This window comes from Chiloscyllium plagiosum, unplaced genomic scaffold (assembly GCF_037043375.1).
Source record: "Chiloscyllium plagiosum isolate Xiang-an unplaced genomic scaffold, Cpla_swu_hap1 HiC_scaffold_21, whole genome shotgun sequence".
Lineage (NCBI taxonomy): Eukaryota > Metazoa > Chordata > Chondrichthyes > Orectolobiformes > Hemiscylliidae > Chiloscyllium > Chiloscyllium plagiosum.
Window position 1 is genome coordinate 24,343,877 of NW_028270159.1, and position 20,859 is coordinate 24,364,735.

Sequence of the window (20,859 nt, forward strand, 5' to 3'; positions counted from 1 at the left end):
TGGCCATTCAAATAGGCTGAGGCCCTCATTTGTTCACATGCCATACTTGAGAATTATTTTATGAGTTGGCAGGTGTTTTGGCAAAAACAAATGACTTTGTCATTTCTGTCTTTGCTATTTGTTGGATCCTGTGTGCAAGTTAGCTGCTATTTATCACTTTTGTCTTGGTGAAACCATATTTCAATAACTCTTGAGCCTTTTTCACATGCTTAGGATGTTCAGATATACAATATGACCATAAATATATTCGAATAAAAGACAGATGTATGAAAGGTATCCATTGAGATGCTTAAAGTAAGGTTCCATTTTGTTTTTCAAAGTGATTGAAAGTAATCAATTCTGAAAAAGATCTTGCCAAATAGGGAAGGAAGGGCAAGCAATAAACATTTGATTTGATTTATTATTGTCATACGTACCTAAGTACAGTGACCTGTTTTGCATGCAGTACAGGCAGACCATACCATATAAAATACATTAGGGGAATAGAACAAGGAATACAAAAAGGGTGCATAAAAGCAAGATCAGTATTAGATTTCAAAATTGAAATCTGTTTTAATATGTTTTGGGTGGAAGCTGGAGAAGTGTAGCATCATGACTTTATCCATAGATTTGCAGTACAGTGAGGTGCCCATCCTTGATGGAAATACATATCTAAGAATGAGACAGAAACTAAAGAGTAGTCCATGGTAAGTCTAATGGTTGGATGAAACTCATTGATATCACTGTATAGTTGTTTCAGTGACTGCTTGTCATAGGTCCAGAGGAAGAAAATGTCAAATATATCTGGTGTATAGTGTTGGTTGGAGGTCCTGTGCAGAAAAGAAGTCTTGATTGAACATGTGCATGAAAATATTGGCATATTGGGGTGCAAATTTGGTCCCTATGGCTGTTGTGTGTGTCTGAATGAAAAACTGGTTGTCAAAGGTGAAAATGTTGTGGTCGAGGATGAAGCGGGTGAGTTGTAGATTGGAGCTTGGAGATTGGCAGTTGTTGATATTGAGTATTGAGGCTGTTGCCCTGAGGTCGTCATTGTGGGGGATGCTGTTGTAGAGTGACATTGTAACAAGGAATGTTCCCAGTTCTACTGGTCTGTTGGTGCTGAGTTTCTGTAAGAAATCTGTAGTGTTGTGACAGAAGCGGAGGGTCCCCTGTGCAATGGGTTTCAAGGTGCCTTCAACATAGCCAGCGAGGTTCTCACATAGGGTCCCATTGCCTGATACGATGGGATGTCCTAGTGTGCTGGCTTTGTGTTTTTTTGGAAGGCATATTAAAACAGCCATCCCTACGAAAAGGTCCTCTGCATACAAAGAATCTGCTCAGATGAGGAGGAACGTGAAAGTGCTCAAGGATATCCTCGTAAGAACAGGGTATGATGCTCAACTCATCGACCACCAGTTCTGACGTGCCACAGCAAGAAACTAACGACCTCTTCAGGAGACAAACATAGGCTGCAACAGATAGGATACTCTTCGTTGTCCAGTATTTCCAGGGAGTCGAACGACTACGCTGTGTTCTTTGCAGCCTTCAACACATTATCGATGAGGATGAGCACCTCGCCAAGACTTCTCACCTTTAATCAAACACCAAACCTCAAACCGATCATTATGCGCAGCAAACTGCCCAGCCTTCAGAACAACACCATACAAACCCTGTTGTGGCAGCTGCTGCAAGACGTGTCAAAGTATCGACATGGGTAATGCCATTACACGTGGGGACATCACCTACCATGTACACGGTGAGTACTCATGTGACTTGGCCAACGTGGTCTATCTCATATGCTGTCAGCAAGGATGCCCTGAGGCGTGGTACATTGGCGAGACCGAGCGGACGCTACGACAAAGAATGAATGGATACCGCACACTTCCCAGTCGGGGAACACGTCAGCGGTCCAGGACATTCGACCTCGGACATTCGGGTGACCGTTCTCCAAGGCGGACTTCAAGACAAGCATCAACGCAGAATGGCTGAGCAGAGGCTGATAACAAAGTTTGGTACCCATGGGAATGGCCTCTACCGGGACTTTGGGTTCATGTCACATTACAGGTTATCCCACTGCACGATAACTCTCACTCACTCGCACTCCATACTTGCACACCCACACAGACCTCATACACAAGCTCTCTGTCTCATATGCACACACAGACATCCCTGCATTTTCACCCACACATGCACCCTCTCACAGACACATACTCCATCTCTCTCTCTGTCTCTCTCTCTCTCTCTGTCTCTCTCTCTCTGTCTGTCTGTCTGTCTCTCTCTCTCTCTCTCTCTCTCTCTCTCTCTCTCTCTCTCTCTCTCTCTGTCTCTCTCTCTCTCTGTCTGTCTCTCTCTCTCGGTCTGTCTCTCTCTCACACACACACTATCTCTCACTCTCACTCACTTACACACACAGACAGACACAGACACACACACACAGACACTCTTAACCAAGCTTACAGGCATTCAATCATGTGTGCTCACACCCACATGCGCACACACTCTGTCACTCTGACACACGAGCGCATGTAAGTCTATGGAATGAATTTGTTTTTGCGGAATTGCATTTTAGTTTGCTCAAAAACTGCATGAATCCATGTAAAACTATGCAGAGGGCTTGTCAATCTGACTAAACATTGGGACACAGATTTCACACCTATTGTTAGAAAAGCTGAACTATCATGAGAATGTAATTTAGAAGAAGCTCTGAGATTTACATATGAAAGAACAGAAACCAGCATATCCCTTTATAAATGATGAAAGTTTTAATCTAAAATTGTTTAATGTAGCACTTCTCAGTGACATTGGATTCCTTTGGCTATAAATCCTGAGTAAAATGATCTCATCTTCCACAACTATCTGATGAAATAGCAGCACTCCGAAAGCTAGTGCTTCCAAATAAACCTGTTGGACTATAACCTGGTGTTGTGTGATTTTTAACTTAATTTTTAAGGTAATACTTCAATTCCTTTTAACAATGTCTGCCATTTTTAGTTTGTAGCTTGTGTTCTAAAGTCCAAAGATTCTAATTGAATTTTCCCTACTGCACCCCTTCCTCAGGATATTATCTTTCTGCCTTCCCAACTCTTTATTCTCCAGGAAATCAAGCCTTTCTAAAGCACTGAAGGTTTAAGGTGCTGCAGTCTTAATGATGAAAATAACCTTAAAGTATTAGTTGTCAAAGAACTACTTAATTTTTCAGGTAATACTTAAATTCCTTTTAACAATGCCATTTTTAGTTTAAAGTGTGAGTTCTGAAGTCCAAGGATTCTGATTTAATTTTCCCTACCCCATCACCCCTTCCTAAGGATATTTTCACCATTAAAACTGCAGTACCTTAACCTTCAGTCCTTTAGAAAGGCCTGACTTCCTGGAAAATAAAGAATGGGGAAGGCAGAAAGAAACCTTGGACGATATATAATAGGTAACCTACAAATGCTTTGCTGAGAATAAGGAACAGTTTTAATCAGGCAAACTTCTTGAAGAGGCAGCTATGTTTAGTGCAAAAGAAAGTGGGTTTTTTTCCCACAAAAATAAATATTATTCACGATTATTGAAACCACTAGAATTATTTTGACATTTTAAAAATGTGCTGTTCGTAGACTGTACAGACATGCTAACACTAAAGAAAACTTTGAAGAAAGTACATAAAGCATATATTCTTACTGACCAAGTGACTACTTGTGCTAGCTACAGAAGCAATATGATTTTGTTCCATTTGAGCTGAATTTTTAAGGATTTTGTAAATATATTAAGAGCACACTCAGCTTTTGAACACAGGAAGAAGAGTTTTCTATCACTGGCATATATTTTTGCAAAAAACATAAATAGCCAAAGGAATTAAAAAGCAAGCTTTTTAAATCAAACAAATAATTCAGCAGTGTTTAAAATGAAGGAAAATTCAAGAAGTATTAGTAGAATCAATGTTGCTATGCTTTTTTGTTTCTTTATTTCAACTACCAACCCCCCACCCCCCCCCCCACCCCACTCCTTAAACTTCCCTCATCCCTCAAGTCCTTCCAAAAAAAATCAAAGCTGAAATAGCTAACAACTAGTAGAGTGGTGGAGTAGCCTTTTCTGAAAAGATTGATGCAATGGGGAATGACCTTGGCTTGGAGCAGGAGCTGGTGATGTATGTACGAGCATCTCACTGCTAAATGGACCCAGATTTGTAGCACTAATATACATGGAAGCCCAGAACCAAACTCAGGATGGCAATAAATCAACAGCCACTTTAGGTGTCATTTCTGGTTTATATTCTGGTATTGTTCTATCAGTTTAATTCATGTCACTATCATCTGTTCATCTGGAACAGTTTTATATAATTTTCCAGTGGAGTTACCTGACAAATCCCATCAAATTAACAAGGTACATTAACAGTATTGACTGCTTCTGTGATTCCTGAAGTTTCTGGACCGTAGTCTAAATTTTGAATATATTTTTCTAATTTGGGGAATTTTACTACTGTAAATAGTATGTTACTGCTCTGACGGTATTTTTTTAAATCACACAAAAAATGCTCGAGCAATTTTTTAAAAAAAATTTGCAAGATTTATTTTGTAACCTATCTCTTGGAAAGTGGAGAAAAGGTGAAAGTAGTGTTTGAAGTGATCTAGGTAATTAACTATACAATAATTTCATTTATTGAGATAAAGATTGTATTCTTAAACTATTAATGATCAGACTACAGCTTAAGTTTCTACATCTTGTTACTTAATGTTATCTTTCTGCCTTGATGAGAATTACAGCTGTCATAAAAAAAATGAATCGGTTGTCTTTCTCCAAATAGCAATTGATTAAAGACAAACTTTCAGTGTTAAGGTGTCACCTCATTTTACATTCATATGAATAGATCAGGCTATTCTGACGAAGTTGTGGGTAAGCAATACATAATCTTGTGTTTCTTGTCTATTTAATAGGTAGTTCTGTGAAATAAGAGTGGAAATAAGTTGAATTATTTTATGAAAATGCGATGGAAGTCTAAAATATAATCATGTTGTTGTGGTTCTGTTCGCCGAGCTGGGAATTTGTGTTGCAGACATTTCGTCCCCTGTCTAGGTGACATCCTCAGTGCTTGGGAGCCTCCTGTGAAGCGCTCCTGTGATCTTTCCTCAGGCATTTGTCGTGGTTTGAATCTGCTGCTTCCGGTTGTCAGTTCCAGCTGTCCGTTGCAGTGGTCAGTATATTGGGTCCAGGTCAATGTGCTTATTGATTGAATCTGTGGATGAGTGCCATGCCTCTAGGAATTCCCTGGCTGTTCTCTGTTCGGCTTGTCCTATAATAGTAGTGTTGTCCCAGTCGAATTCATGTTGCTTGTCATCTGCGTGTGTGGCTACTAAGGATAGCTGGTCGTGTCATTTCGTGGCTAGTTGGTGTTCATGTAGTGTACAAAATCCCATGCAAGGACTGCACAAAACACTACATAGGACAAAAGGAAGAAGCTAACAATCCGCATCCATGAACATCAACTAGCCACGAAACGACACGACCAGCTATCCTTAGTAGCCACACACGCAGATGACAAGCAACATGAATTCAACTGGGACAACACTACTATTATAGGACAAGCCAAACAGAGAATAGCCGGGGAATTCCTAGAGACATGGCACTCATCCACAGATTCAATCAATAAGCACATCGACCTGGACCCAATATACCGATCACTGCAACGGACAGCTGGAACTGACAACCGGAAGCGGCAGATTCAAACCACTACAAATGCCGGAGGAAAGATAACAGAAGCGCTTCACAGGAGGCTCCCAAGCAGTGAGGATGTCACCTAGACAGGGGACGAAACGTCTGCAACACAAATTCCCAGCTCGGTGAACAGAACCACAACAACGAGCACCCGAGCTACAAATCTTCTCACAGACTTTGAATATAATCACCATCTCCAACACTTTGTTTTTATATTTGAATGCAAGTTCATTACTATATTAAAATCTCCACTTCTCAATACTTGACATGATAAGTTATTTTTGGAATGCAAGAATTGCTATGCATGTAAAGTTGCCATCATTGATTAAAACAAGATGCTGTGTTTAATGGTGGTCAGGCAAACATCAGTCAAATCTATGCAGAAACTATTTGCCATCTGTCTCTAACAGCTTTTGAGTTTATTTGTATTCTGCAAGAAGAATAATGTCTCTTACTTATGGAATAAGACTTTCCTTTTGCATGTTAAATCAGTGTTATAGATTCTCATAATTTTGTTTTATAAATATCGAAGTGGGTTGTTCATATTACATTTAAAATACGTATATTTGTTACTTATGTGAGCACAAAAATAGCTTTAATGCACGTATTCATTGAAGTGGATTAATAGTCATGTTAAAACAGCAGAATAGTATTCACTTTAAAATCTGCAGAGGTAGCCAGCTTCCTGTCATCTTGAAAATTTCTGAAAAGAAATAAAATATTTATTCTTTTGTTATTTTTTCCTCAGATATATCAATTTATAATGAATCACTTTGTAGTGTAAATTTTGATTTCTGTGACTTACGTAGAATATATAATTTTAAATATCAGCTCGATTCCGTTGGTAACAAGTACTTTCGTCTGTGTCAGATGATTATCGGTAGAGAGAGCTTCACTTAAGATTTGGGTACTTTGACGTGGTCTGTTTCGTAAGTACGATGCCGAAGCAGTGTGGCATTGCAGCAGATACATTCTTGCAAATTAAATATTAAATCTAAACTCCATCTGTCTGCTTTGGTAGCCCCCTGTGCCACTATTAAATGAAGAGCACAAAGTTACCTTTCTGTCCTGACCAATATCCCTCCTTTTTCAAAAAGCACCAAAAAAAAATGTAATTGATTCATTGGCTTTTTGAGACAACTTATCCAATTTTCAGCTGCCATGTTTACATTTAAGAACAGTGACTGCTCTTGGAATCTGATGACGTTTTTAGGTAAATATTAAGTTCATTCATCCTTCAAATGTTATTCAAACATTTCAATAGTTTTACTGCCTATTATTATATGAAAATGAAACCAGAAAATGCTATTCATCTGACCACAAGAACAAAAATACTATCGATCCCATTGAAAGTCTGAGACTAATTTCATGTTAAAATTGACTGAAGTATTATAAAGCATTTTACTGTTGCCTCTCTTGCTAATGATTTATGTTGCTGTTGTTTTTGTGACTTATATTCTCACTTCAAGTTTACATCAATTTTAGTCTGATCCCAATATTCAAACAGCCAGGCTTTTATGTTGAGTATTTTCCAGATCTCCAAACTATTTTGTCTCTGTTGCTATCCATATGTTAAGAAAAATAGTTATGTGCTAAATGAGAAAGTCAGAAACTAAATGCAAGTTAGTTTGAAAGTTTTAAATAGCAGCTTGAAGTTGAAAATGATAGCAAATACCATTTTAAAGATATTTATATTTAAGTTTGGGAAAAGTAAATTCAGGTTTCATATTGCTACTGAGATGAGGAATGGTTAGCCGTGCATTTCTTCACAAGAAGGATGCTTTGGTCAAAAAGGAAATTGCAGTTTGAACAGAATAAATCTGACACAGTAGTAACAGGTTTGTTTCTACTTGAGAAGTGAAATTGATCTGATAACTAATGCCCTTACAACGTGGTGGACATTTTGCCTCCTCTGAAATATTTTCAAGTTTTATTTGTATGATACTTAAGTAACAGGCTATAGGAGTTTGAGTATAATGCATGCAAGATTCTACTGTGCATTAATATAAAACTTTCACATGAACGTTGTCCCCACAGATGAGTGATGGAAAATCTGTTACTTAAATTAGGACATAGTTATGTTGTGACATTTTTTCTATTTCCACACCATGGCACTTTTTGTTTGCTGTCAGTTCATCCTCATTCTAGTCAATCATCATGCACGATCAAAACTGCTAGCTAGCAAGATTCCTGCTAAGTTTGATTTGACATTTCATGAGTAACCACAAAAAGTACATGTCTATATATGTATCTGTATGTGTGTATATATAATATACAAGTCATTTATTTAACTGGATAAAAGCAAATTACTGCGGACACTGGAATCTTAAACCAAAAGAGAAAATGCTGGAAAATCTCAGCAGGTCTGGCAACATCTGTAAGGAGAGAAAAGAGCTGACGTTTCGAGTCTAACTGACCCTTTGTCAATGCTCACTGACCCTGTGTTCTCAGCTTTGACAAAGGGTCAGTTAGACTCAAAACGTCAGCTCTTTTCTCTCCTTACAGATGCTGCCAGACCTGCTGAGATTTTCCAGCATTTTCTCTTTTGATTTCATGTATTTCAGTACCATTTGTCTCAGGATCTGGATGACACATTTCAAAGTTTGCATTTTCTTGCTACTTTTAATATGCTTCTCTGTATTTATATAATGTGTTAAGAGGTAATGGCTTTTGTGTTTCATGAATATTATAATTACAGTACTATCATGAAACCACAATTGAATGAGAATTTGGTGAAATATTACTTTTAAATAGCATCCCTCCATTCTGTGCAATGACTGATGTTTGTTTGCATAGCTATCCCATATTAATTTGAGATCTTATTCCTGTTCGGCTGAATATAACAATTTAACAGGTGCCAAAATGTAGAATACTGTACCACTGTGCTGTTTTGAAAAGTACAGAATCCAGTTCAGATATTCTAATCATTTTTATTTATTTGGTGGTGCAGAAATCTGCTTCTACATTCAGCACTCACTTGATACACTGCAAAAAAAAAAGCTGAATTTTGGAAGGCTTAACAGAGCACTTTGTGTTCACTCCATTAAGATTTATAAAGTGTGTCAAATGGTTGATATAAAATCACTGACACAGCCCACTGGTTTATATCCCCACTGATTCACAGGTATCTCGGGAGAAAAGGTGGAGATAGACCCTGTTACTAATCAGAAGGCCAGCACCAAGTTCTGGATTAAACAGAAACCCATTTCAATTGATTCTGATCTACTCTGCGCTTGTGACCTTGTGGAAGAGAAGAGTCCAAGTATGTAGTACTACATTTATTTGCTGTATCTTTGTGTTGTTGGGTGAGTGAGTGCATGCACTCAACTAGGAAAAATTAGAGCTCTGTATTGTCCACAGGTTTAGTATTAGATAAGATAGTGGTGCCAATGATGAATTTTTTTTATCCTTTAGAATGTTGGCCGCATATCTGTATTATTTTACTGAAATCAGCTTCTACATTTTTAACCATCTAAATGTTGAACAATATTTTGTCTCATGCTATGCATTTGTACCCTGTTAATCCATCAGAATTTACTGGTGATAAACCCAGTCAAATTTGTTAAATTGAGAATTTCATATAATCTGCCACTACCAATCAGTTATTGGAGTTCTATATCAGTCACACTAATTATTGTAGTGAGAAGTCTGTGTTCCTTTTCGACTTTATCAGAGCCAGAACTATTTTAATCTCTACATAGATATTTAACTTCATGTGTATTGTTTTTGGAGATTTTTGTTTAATATGCCTGAAGATAAGAAAAATGTAAGATTTTGGGTTTCTCATTCATATTCTCATTTTGATTTTTTTGTTGATCAGATGCAACATTTACATTTATTTCAAGAAGTTCTTCAGTATTTTATATGAATGTTAAGTAGTGTTTATTGATTTTTAAATTCGACATATTAAGATTTTTATTTTCTATGATACAGATCACAGCATTGAACTCTTGAATGGCAAAGCAAAAAAGTTACTTTCTTGTGGGAACTAGGATTTAACATGATAAAACATTAATTATTTTGTTTATGAATTTGTGACCTTTTTGATTTCTGTAAGAATTTGTACTTGCTGCCAGAGAGGTTATATCCTCTGCTACATATGGCTTATAAGATAGTCACTTCCAAAAGATAAGTCCGTATATAAAATGAGAAGTATTTCTAAATGGTATAAACATTTGGGGGTTGGAATATGTTTACTGAGAAATTTAAAAACAAAACATGCATTTGTTTAATTCAAGCCTCAAAATATCTCAAGCATTTTGGAAACAGTGAATTGTTTGAATTGATGTAACTATTATAAGCCATACGGTGTAGTTCTTAATTTTACTTGTAGCAATATCTCAAACAATAATTTTAATGGATCGATAATCTGTGTTTGGTATGTTTGTTGAGGTTCAGTTAAGGGTGATGATTAACCAGGGCACTAAAATAAATACCTGCTTCTCTTGTCATAAGAAGCTTGAGTTTAAGGAGAGAGAGATTCAAAGTAGAGGGGCTGGATGAGTGGAAGGGCACTTTGGTTCTTAAAATCCATCTCTTTAAAGAAGCTTTCAATCACTCCCATGAAAATTTCCATCTTTGCCTTACTTATTTTTAAAAATTAAACCTGTGAAGTTTCTTAGGACATTTTTGCAATTGGAGGAACTAAAGAAATGCAAGTTGATGTTTAATGATTTAACCTGAAGTGTGAGTTGAGAAGGTGGGACCTTCACGCTGACCTCTGTTGTACAGGAATAGAACCTGTACTTCTGCATCACAAACCAGCCATCTAGCCAACAGAGCTAACAGACTCGCATAAGTCTTAATCTTCTTTTGAAGAACATTTTAGTTACATCCCTCCATAGTTTAATGTTGTCATTGATCCCCTTCCTATATTGAAATATAGGGACTTTATTATTTGTTTCACTTCACAGCTTTATTTTATATTTGCCTTTCAGAATTGCTGACCCATTAACTAGTAATGAACAAGCACAGATAATTTTGGAGAAACTCAGCAGGTTAGGCAGCAACTGTGGAGAGAGAAACAGTTAGAACATAGAACGTTAAAGCATAGTACAGGCCCTTCGGCCCTCGATGTTGCGCCGACCAGTGGAACCAATCTGAAGCCCATCCAACCTATACTATTCCATTCTCATCCATATGTCTATCCATTGACCATTTAAATGCCCTTAAAGTTGGTGAGTCTACTATTGTTGCAGGCAGTGTATTCTATGTAAACATTTAAACATCTAATGTTAAATGAAGTTAACATTTCAACTCTAGCATAACTTTTTTCTCAGAACTGAAAGGAGTTGGAAAATGTTTTTTCATATGCCTTTGACACAGGCAGAGGAGGGTCAAAAAGGCAAATGATGTTGAGACCCCCCCCCCCCAACCTTCGAACGCCACCACCACTCCACCTCAAAAGTTAATGCAAGAGCCAGTAAAACACATTCTGTATTACACCATTTGGAAGATGCTAGTATGCTAATATGTATGTCAAACCTTGATACTGGATGAAAGATTGCTTTGTTTCAGACTATTAAATGTAACAAAGACATTTCAGTTTCTTCTTTTGTGAGGCAGCACTACTGTTAAATCCCACTTGTCATTAATTGCATGCAGTACATCATGTGACCTTGATCTCTTTAAGAGTTATCATTCCATTGCTGCAGAGGGGCTTAACAGAATGTTAACCTGATAATGGGGACTGGGCCTTCCTAGGAGTGCCCCATCATATAGTTTTCTATTGAGCGGTTCTGCTCGACTAGCTAAAGAAGGTGGCAAGAAGATTAATGATAGTAGGCTAATACAGGAGGGTGTACCTTTCCAAGACTTCCACCGCAGAGATATTAGAGCTGAACCAGAGCTTGGCTTTTTCCTTAACCTGTGACCTTTAACCCTCCCTCACCGTTGAGATCTGTCACTGCAGCCGACGTTTTGATTGATGTTCCTACAAGAGTCGGTCTTTTTCATTGAATTTCACATCTGCACGAAAATAGCTTTTCTTGCAGAATTCATGCTGGCTGTTAGTGATAGCAAAATTGATGGCAGAAATGCTTTTATGTAGTTTTCATTTAAAACCAAAGGTATTTGACACATGCTAATGTAGTGTTGTGCCCTCCAGTGCCCCTTTCTTATATTTACTCCATTCTGTGTAATTAATGCCTAGAATCTCACTGTAATATGAATTGCACTGAAAACAAACTTTAAAAGAATGTAATTTTAATTTGCTTATTGACTTTCTGGTAATACTGTGACTTGCTACATATGAGCAGTAAATTCAGAAAATTAGTAGAACGCTTTCAATTTTTCCTTCACCAAGTAGCCTCAGCTACCTCAATAAAATTACTGAGAAAATGTTTTAAAGAAATAATTTGTATCATCATTGCTAACATACTGGTATAGGTTTGACAGAGAACAGCAATTGCTAACTTGTTGTAAGTCCAGTTTTTTAATACATTAGGAATTTTTGGATACTTTATCAGTTGTCAGACGAGATAATTTATACTTGAAATCTGGTGCCAACTTGTCGATTGTGGTAAGATGTAAAAGCCACGTGCACATTTTTCTATTGATGCATTTCCCGTCATGGTGCTACTTAATCTATGTTGGATAGAGTATTGGAGAAGAATGGCAGCAACTGGTGATAATATAAAGAAAAACATCTTGCCACACCACCTCGAACTGTTCAATATATTATTTCTTACTAGTTGGAACTATTTACAACAGTAAGGAGCATATTATTTTCCTCCTTGTATTATAATTTGAAATTATTTAACCTTCTTGTTATAGAACAAGAGTTTGAGGATTTTTTTTAAAAAACAATAATTTTGCCTTGTACTGTCCATGTCCCTTATTTCCAAAATCCCTACAATTTGATTTGGCAATATGAGTCAACATTGGCATTATTTTAATTCTTTGCTACATCAGTGTCAATCTGTGTGTGTGCAGGTTCTAATTTATAAGATTGTTTCTACTGTTGCAGGGGTAAGGAGTTCAGTTCAGTTTATTACTCTGACCGGTCATGATGTTCTACTCTGAGTATTTCTTTGCAAGTACTGGCCATTAAAGAAACATACAAATTATAAAAACTTAAAATATTGTTGGTACTTGGGTGCTTTTCATTGGCATGTTTACTTAGTTATTAAAGTGGACAAGAAATAAGTAATTCATAATTATGATCTGTAGCATAAATAGTTGAGTGAAGTAGGCAAGGTTGTGTTGGGAAGTCTGAACTCTGATAGTTCCTGTGCACCTCTAAATGGCTGTGAGGGTAGTAGAGCTCTAGAAACAAGTCACCTCTATTTTAAACTTTAAGGATTTTAGAGAAGAAGGGAATCAAATAAGTAAATATCTGTTTTAGAAAAATTATCTTCTGTACTCATTTTCCTTTCTCTTTATTTTCTATTATTCAAAAACATTCTTGTAATTATTAAAATGATGTTCTGTAAAGAAAAGTCGTTCTTCATAAGATTTAACTGTTTCAATCCTGAGAGAAATAAGCATATCAAAAAAGATCAGAATTCTGTCTAATTTCTTAAACCCATTACAGATGTTGCAAATAGAGGAAGCTTATTTTGTCTTCTAATGAGTAGGTACATTTTTCCTTCCCTTCAAAATATGCTAATAAAGAGTTTGATGGATTTAATACTTAATTCATTCAAAACCTAATTGAGATTGTAGTAAGCACTAGTAATACCCAGATTGGAAGTACAGGAAATACTCATGATGCACATCACCTTATTCTCATACAAATACTATTTCATAGCTCCATAAAGAAGGGTCTTGGCTATCCTGTCAAAGCTGGTCCACCGGGGTCTTTTTAGTTTAATTACACTATCCAATTAAAACTCCTTGCAACATTTTGATTTTCCTCTCCTTGGGCTTGAGTGGAGATGACATTTACAAGCCTTGGCTTTCAAGTAGACAATAGTTTGATTGATGAGCTGCAGAAGGAATGAAGGAGGCGATTGCCATGTGGAAGCGCTGCTTAGTGCACTTTGATTTATTTATCATCTGTTCCTAAAACAAGACTGGTGAGGTAGTGGTGGCAGTGGGGTGTACTGTGATTTACAAGGTGAGCTGCAATGCATTCCAAAATGATTTAGTTGGTAACGGGGAAAAAGGAAAAGGATGTGGTAGTCTGCAGCAAATAGTTTAATCCTTATACAGCTAGTCACTGCGGTCCCTGCCATTTAACCAATGTATTAATAAGAAGTTTTTGTGTCAATTTGTCACAGGGAAGGATTGCAGTTAATTATAATATTTAAACTCTGGTGCCATCCAACTAGTAGTGACTGATTTAGAATGCAGTGTTATTTAAAAAGGCAATGTATTATGATTTAAGCAATCTTTTCCACTTTCCGGTCCATCTCTATTTTATGATCACTTATTTAGAAATTTCAACATTGTTGAAGTTCATACCTTGTCACATCAGATATGTTTGGTAGGTCAAATGTGTTACTATCGACAAAATAGTGAAATTTGAACTGTCGTATATTGCCTTGTTATTCAGTTCAACTTTCTTCCTCCCTAATATATTGAAAAAAAAATTGTTGATCAAGCAAAACACTGTTGAAGCTAACTGCTTTTCTTTTGGAAGAGGTATCAAAATATTTCTTAGTGGAGAGATATTATAGTTCTGAAGAGAATTCTGATACTTAATACCCCTATTTCCCTGCCCTATTTTAAATTATCACTATTTCCCATGTCAAAGCAAAATGTATATTATCTCACTGTTGTTCTTAAAAATAGAATATAGTGAATTTGCTGTTTCAATTTATCCTATTTCTGTTGGTTCATTTTATATTATGTTATGTTCTATTATCCCAATATTTTAAGATGATATTTTGTACTTGACTTCACCTGCTTTGTCTTTTGTATCCAAATGTTGCAGCATTTTAACAAACTTGATCTTCCATAGCTATCTGTACTTTCCTAACACAGTTTCTTTTTAATCTAGTTTCTGAATGAATGCATCCCAAAGACCATTCATTTTTCATCTACCTCATACCTCCCATGGTCATTACTTCTCTAGCTTGTCATTTATCAAAAGATCGTTGTTTCAGTTTCCTGAAATTGAGCCTCCCCCCCCCCCCCCCCCCCCCCCCCGAGTTCTTCACAAGGAAGCTACCAAACTTATACAAAAATACATCGGCATGTTGCTACAGATGCTGGAAATCTGAAATCCTGGAAAGACTCACCAAATTTCGTTGTCTTTGTGAAGAGAGAAAGAGAGTTAACGATTTGAGTCAATTAATACTCTTCACCGAGAAAAAGTCATACTTGCCTCAAAGTATTAACTTCTTCCTCTCCTTACAGATGCTGCCAGACATACTGAGTATTTCCAACACTTATATTTCCATCAAGCTTTTAAGTAAAAACAATCAGACTGCATCTTTGGAGGGATGCAGTTACAAAACATATTTTCTTTAGTTTTTAATTCTTTTCCATAGGTAATGTTGTTCTTGCATTTTAATGTGAATGCTAATTGTAGTGAATTATATATATGCATACGTTCTAAAGTACACGCCATCAAAAATGTGAAATAGAACTGAATATTTGGAAAGAATATATGTATGGAAATATTAGACTTATTGATCTTCTGACAACACTAGATTGGTTGAGTTTTTGCATTGTTTTTATTTTGAGGAAGAAAGAATGACAAATTAAATTATTATTGATTTATTTTACAATTCAGCTGCCATTGAAAAAAGATCGTATCAGAGCATATTAAAAGAATAAAAACACAGTTGTGTATAACTGTGGCAAGCACGAACTCTATACGTAGCACCTTTAAATATGTAGTCTTATTCTTCATATTAAGTCACTAATCTCAGTACTGTTCAATCAAATATATGCCAACGAATTACAGCATTTCATGGCAAAACAGGCACTTATTAAAAAGTACTGTTAAGCTTTGCAGATTCTTTGAAAAATATTTTGTGTATATATGTTGAATTTCCTGTGAAAACTTTCCACGCAAGGTCACACTAGTTCCCTTGACACACAAATTAGCAAATTCGCTGCCTTGTGAACACAATCATTCATATGAAGAAAAACCTAAATTTAATCCCTGGTCACTTTTAACTTGGCTAATCTGACCTTGGTTAACAGTAGAGGTGCTTCAATTTGGCCTTCTGGGCTGGGAGAGAAGGAGAGAATTGGTCAATTCCATTCATGACCATAACCATAACTCTATGTATTTGTACACTTGCAGGGAATAGAGACAAGTGTCCTAAGCACCCCACATTGTTATATTGACAGCCAACATGCACTATTTAGCCTCTCATATGAAGGCAATATAATAGTGAGCAGCTGTTCAAGCAGCTCATTTCTATATATGAAAGATTGAGAGAAATTATGCATGTGATTTTTTTAAAATTTTGCCACCAGTATAACAAAAGTCAGAACAAACATAAGTGTCTCATTAAACCAGATGTTGTACCACTAACACCTGAAATAAGAAGGTATTATTTTTCTTTTTTTAAAAAAACTGTAAACCAACCAGTGGTGAGCTTTGAATTAGTTGTAATAACTTTTAAATAGGGATTTCTGTAGAATCGTCCTTACTCGGTTTAACAAACATGAATGTATTTACATACTAATGAGCATCTAATTAAGATTTTTTTTCATTGAGATTTTTAAAATACATTGGACATTAGTACCACTAGGGGCTTTTTGTCAAATGCTTTAAAATATTTTTTAAATTATTTGACAATTTCCGATTTGGGAATTTATCTTAATGGCTAGTAAATCATAATTATGTTTAATTGCCCTTTTTACAATGAAATCAGTAGGAAGCTCTAATTAATATGTCATGAGTATTTAGTTTCCCATTCTTTTGTAGAAATATTTGTGAATTTAAAAACAAACTGCAGGATATTTCTGTTAATGTAAAAATACAGTTAGTCTCGCGTTTACCATAAAATAAACTGAGTTAGACCAGTGAAAAACAGTCATGATGGGTGCAGTTGGAGATTTTTTCCAAGTGAATTGTTCTTATGTTATAAAAAATCACCTCGGTTCTATCACTTCTGGTGCTGCATGATTACTATTTGCTGTTTGTGATATGTGTCTTGATCTTCAGCTGCGTTAGATAAGGGATTTTTTTTTCTTCAACAGTGTTCATTTTAAGTATATGAATTCACCTTTGATTTTTTTTTTAAATTTTCAATTCATTGTTGATTTTTTTCAGAAAATATTTCCTTCATTCTAAGTTTTGAAATTTATGTGAACCATAGAAAACTCCATTCCTGAAACAGATAGGCATGTGCACACATCTACAGTATGAGGACTGGATAATGACTTCAACTTATGATTGCTATCATGCTAAAAATAAACTGTCCAGCAACCATAGAAGATCATTTAACATTGTGTGAAGATTTCAGATATGGGGGCATCTTTCTTTTTGTTGTTACCCAAATTCCCAATATTAAACAACGTTAACTGTTAATATGGATTGGAATTGATGCACCAGTAGTGTAGGCAAAAGTGAGGACTGCAGATGCTGGAAACCAGAGTTTAGGTCAGAGTGGTGCTGGAAAAGCACAGCAGGTCAGGCAGCATCCAAGGAGAAGGAAAATCAATGTTTCGGGAAAAAGCCCTTCATCAGGAATGCTCTATTCCTGATGAAGGGCTTTTGCCCGAAACGTCGATTTTCCTGCTCCTCGGATGCTGCCTGACCTGTGTTTTTCCAGCACCACTCTGATCTAAGCACCAGTATTGTAGCCTTCTCTCGATTCTGTATTGCCTTCTAATTGGTTGAATTTAGCTTTGCATTTAGGATGAAATAATCCTGTCAGAAGTTGAAGTATTTTGCTGCACAATACTAGCATGTTCACACAAACAATCAACTTATCTCAGAAAACTATTCTTTTAACCCTTTGGGATTTGCCTGTTATGGGGCCATTGTAGTTGTAAGGAAGATGCAGTGGAACAGTCATGGTGATAGCTAATAGTTTGAAGCTACTGAGTGAGATCAAATCTTCTCCACATTTGGAATACAGCATACAGTTCTAGTCGCCACATTACCAAAAGGATGTGGATGCTTTGGAGAGGGTGCAGAGGAGGTTCACCAGGATGTTGCCTGGCATGGACGGTGCTAGCTATGAGGAGAGGTTGAGTAGATTTGAATTATTTTCATTGGAAAAAAGGAAGTAGGGGGTGACCTGGTTGAGGCCTACAAAATCATGAGAGGTGTAGACACCACCTGTTTTAAAAAAAAACCTAGGCTCCACCTCCTCCCACCCTATCTCCTGTTAAAAAAAAACCTACATTACACCTCCTCCCACCCTACCTCCTGTAAAAACATCATCCCTTATTCCCAATTCCTCTGCCTCTGCCACATCTATTCCCTGGATGACCAATTCCACCTCAAAAGTCCCAGATGGCTTCCTTCGTCAATGATTGCAACTTACCTTCCCATGTGGTTGACAATGCCCTTCAGCATAGCTCCTGCACTTCACCACCGCCCTTGAACACCCTCCCTCCCAATGCAACAAGAACAGAACCCTCCGATCCTCACCTTCCACCACATCATCCACCGCCACCTCCAAACGGATCCCACCACCAGTGGTATATTTCCCTCCCCACCCCTATCAGCTTTCCGAAAAGACCATTCCCTCCCTGACTCCCTCCTCAGGTCCACATACCCCACTCCTAGCGCCTTTCCCTGCCACCGCAGGAAGTGCAAAACCTGCGCCCATACCACTCCCCTCACCTCCCTCCAAGGCCCAAGGGTTCCTTTCACGTCCATCAGAAATTTACTTTATCTTTACCAATGTCGTCTACTGCATCCATTGCACCCGGATGTGGTCGTCTCTACATCGAGGAGACAGGATGCCTTCTTGCAGATTGTTTCAGAGAACATCTGTGGGACACTCGCACCCATTGCCAAGCCTCCAACTCAGCACTGCCTCCGGACCTGTCCATCACTTCCCCCCCCCCCCCCCCCCCCTTTGACCTATCACCTTCTCCCTCACCTTCATCCACCTATCGTTTTCTCAGCTACCTTTCCCCAAACCACATCTCCTCCCATTTATCTCTCAGCCCCGACCCACAAGCCTCATTCCTGATAAAGGGCTTATGCCCAAAACATCGATTCTCCTGCTCCTCGGATGCTGCCTGACCTGCTGTGCTTTTCCAGCACTACACTCTCAACTCTGATGTCCAGCCTCTGCAGTCCTCACTTTCTCTGAATGTTCTGGGGGCCTGAGTTCAAATTTTGCCATGGCAGATGATAGAATTTGAATTCAATGAAGAATCTAGAGTTAAGGATTATTTGACCAAAAAACCATTACTGATTATCGGGGAAAAAACCCACCAGATTTACGAATGTTCTTCACTGAAGGAAATCTTCCATGCTTACACGGTCTCCAGATCCACAGCAATTTGGTTGACACTTTACTGCCCTCTGGGCAAATGGGGATGCCAATAAATAATGGTCGAGCCAGAGATACCCACATCACATGAACTAACAAGAAAAATTTTAAAAAGAGAATACTACACCAAGTCACAAATGCAAATATTAGGTTAGATGCCTAAATCCATGGTCAAAAAGGTTTTAACGAGCCTCTTAAAAAAGGAATGTAATGTGAGGAACTATAGGGGATGATATTTCAGAGGTAACACTGAGGCAAAGGATAGCATGGCCACTAACAGTACGATTAAAATTGGAGATGTCAGAATTAGAGTACACGTGACTTGGGAACATTATGGGGCTAGAGGAGACCATTATGATAGAGAGAGATGAGACCGTCAATGGATTTGAGAACAAGGGTGAGAATTTTAAAATCAAATGTTACTTGACAGAGGCCAGTGTACGTCAACAAACATGAGTGATAGGGGAAAGGGTTTTGACACGAGTTAAGACACAATAAAGCTTTGGATGGAGTCAGATTTATGGACAGTGGAATTTGGAAGACCATCATGAATGTGTTTGAAATATCAAGTTTTAAAGTAACAATAGCACAACTGAGGTTTTCAGCGTAGATGAACTGAAATAGTACATAATTGCACAGTGTTATTGAGCTGTAAATAGGCAATCTTTATGACAAAAATATTTGGTTGGAAGCTCATTTCAAGACAAATATTGCATTGAGATTACAAACAGACTTACTTAATCTCAAACTGTTACTAAGGAGAAGGGTGGAGTTGACAGTTCTGAGGTAGGGGTCACTGGATGCGAAACATTAACTCTGCTTTCTCTCCACTGATGTGCCAGACATTCTGAGTTTTAGCCACAATTTGTTTTTGTTTCTGATTTCCAGCATCCACACTTTTTTTATTTAATATTCCTGAAATCTTCTGTCTCACTGCTGCTTCCCCCTATACTCCCACTCCACAAAACCATTCCTCCCAATGTCAATACATAGTCGCTCACCTGAAAAGTTATTTTTATAGTGTTTATATTAATTTGGAGGAGACAAATGTTATGCCATCATGGCTAGTCAGTGCTACATAATACAATATTTGTGACATTCACCTCAATATAAACTCTAATATGATGCCTCATTTTAATTAGTTCAAGCATGTTTTATTTAGACGTGGAACATTCTGTAGATTCTGGGTTCTCTGCTATTTTGTGGTCATATACAAAACCTTTACGATATTTCTTTGGTGTTGTCAGTTAGTTACAGAAATTTTCAGTGCATCCTTTACAAAATTATGAATGTACTGGTTAGTAGATTCCATCATGTACTTTTGATAGGGGCAGATCTGCTGACCATTTCATTTGACTGGATTACTACTTGATTTCAAATTTGTAAGAAATTTGTACATTGGAAATTCTGATCTCCACCTTGACTTGACCAGTAAAAGGCAATTTTAAATACAACTTCACTCCGTGCATGGAGACAATTATTTATGAAAACAATCCCCGGGATAGAAGGGAAGTGCAACAAGGATACATTCAGCCTAAAGTATTTCTTTCTTAGAAATTATTGTTGTATGTTCTATTGAATAAAAGTTGAGCTGTGCAGGGTCAATTACTGAAATAATGATGTCATCAATACTACATTTTATTTGTTCTTTTTCTTCAAATATGTTTGCTCTTTTTTTTCCATACATTAACCAAAAATTCAAATCTCATATTTCTGAAATCAAATCAAATAATTAACTGATTTTTGAGCGGGAAATCCTCCAGTTCATCTTGTGAAAAGTTATCTTCGTTCAGTGCACAAAGGGGAATAAAGGTTATTTTGT

At 37.2% G+C, this 20,859-nt stretch overlaps 1 protein-coding gene across 5 annotated transcripts in view; it reads left to right on the forward strand.

The window, feature by feature from the left end:
- mapkap1 (MAPK associated protein 1) overlaps positions 1 to 20,859 on the forward strand; it is a 331,754-nt gene that overhangs the window by 287,746 nt on the left and 23,149 nt on the right. For all 5 annotated transcript variants that reach the window (XM_087998418.1, XM_087998417.1, XM_087998416.1 and 2 more), the window contains one exon: positions 8,798 to 8,935. In XM_087998418.1, coding sequence (XP_087854544.1) covers positions 8,798 to 8,935 — 138 coding nt within the window. The remainder of the gene's footprint in view (positions 1 to 8,797; positions 8,936 to 20,859) is intronic.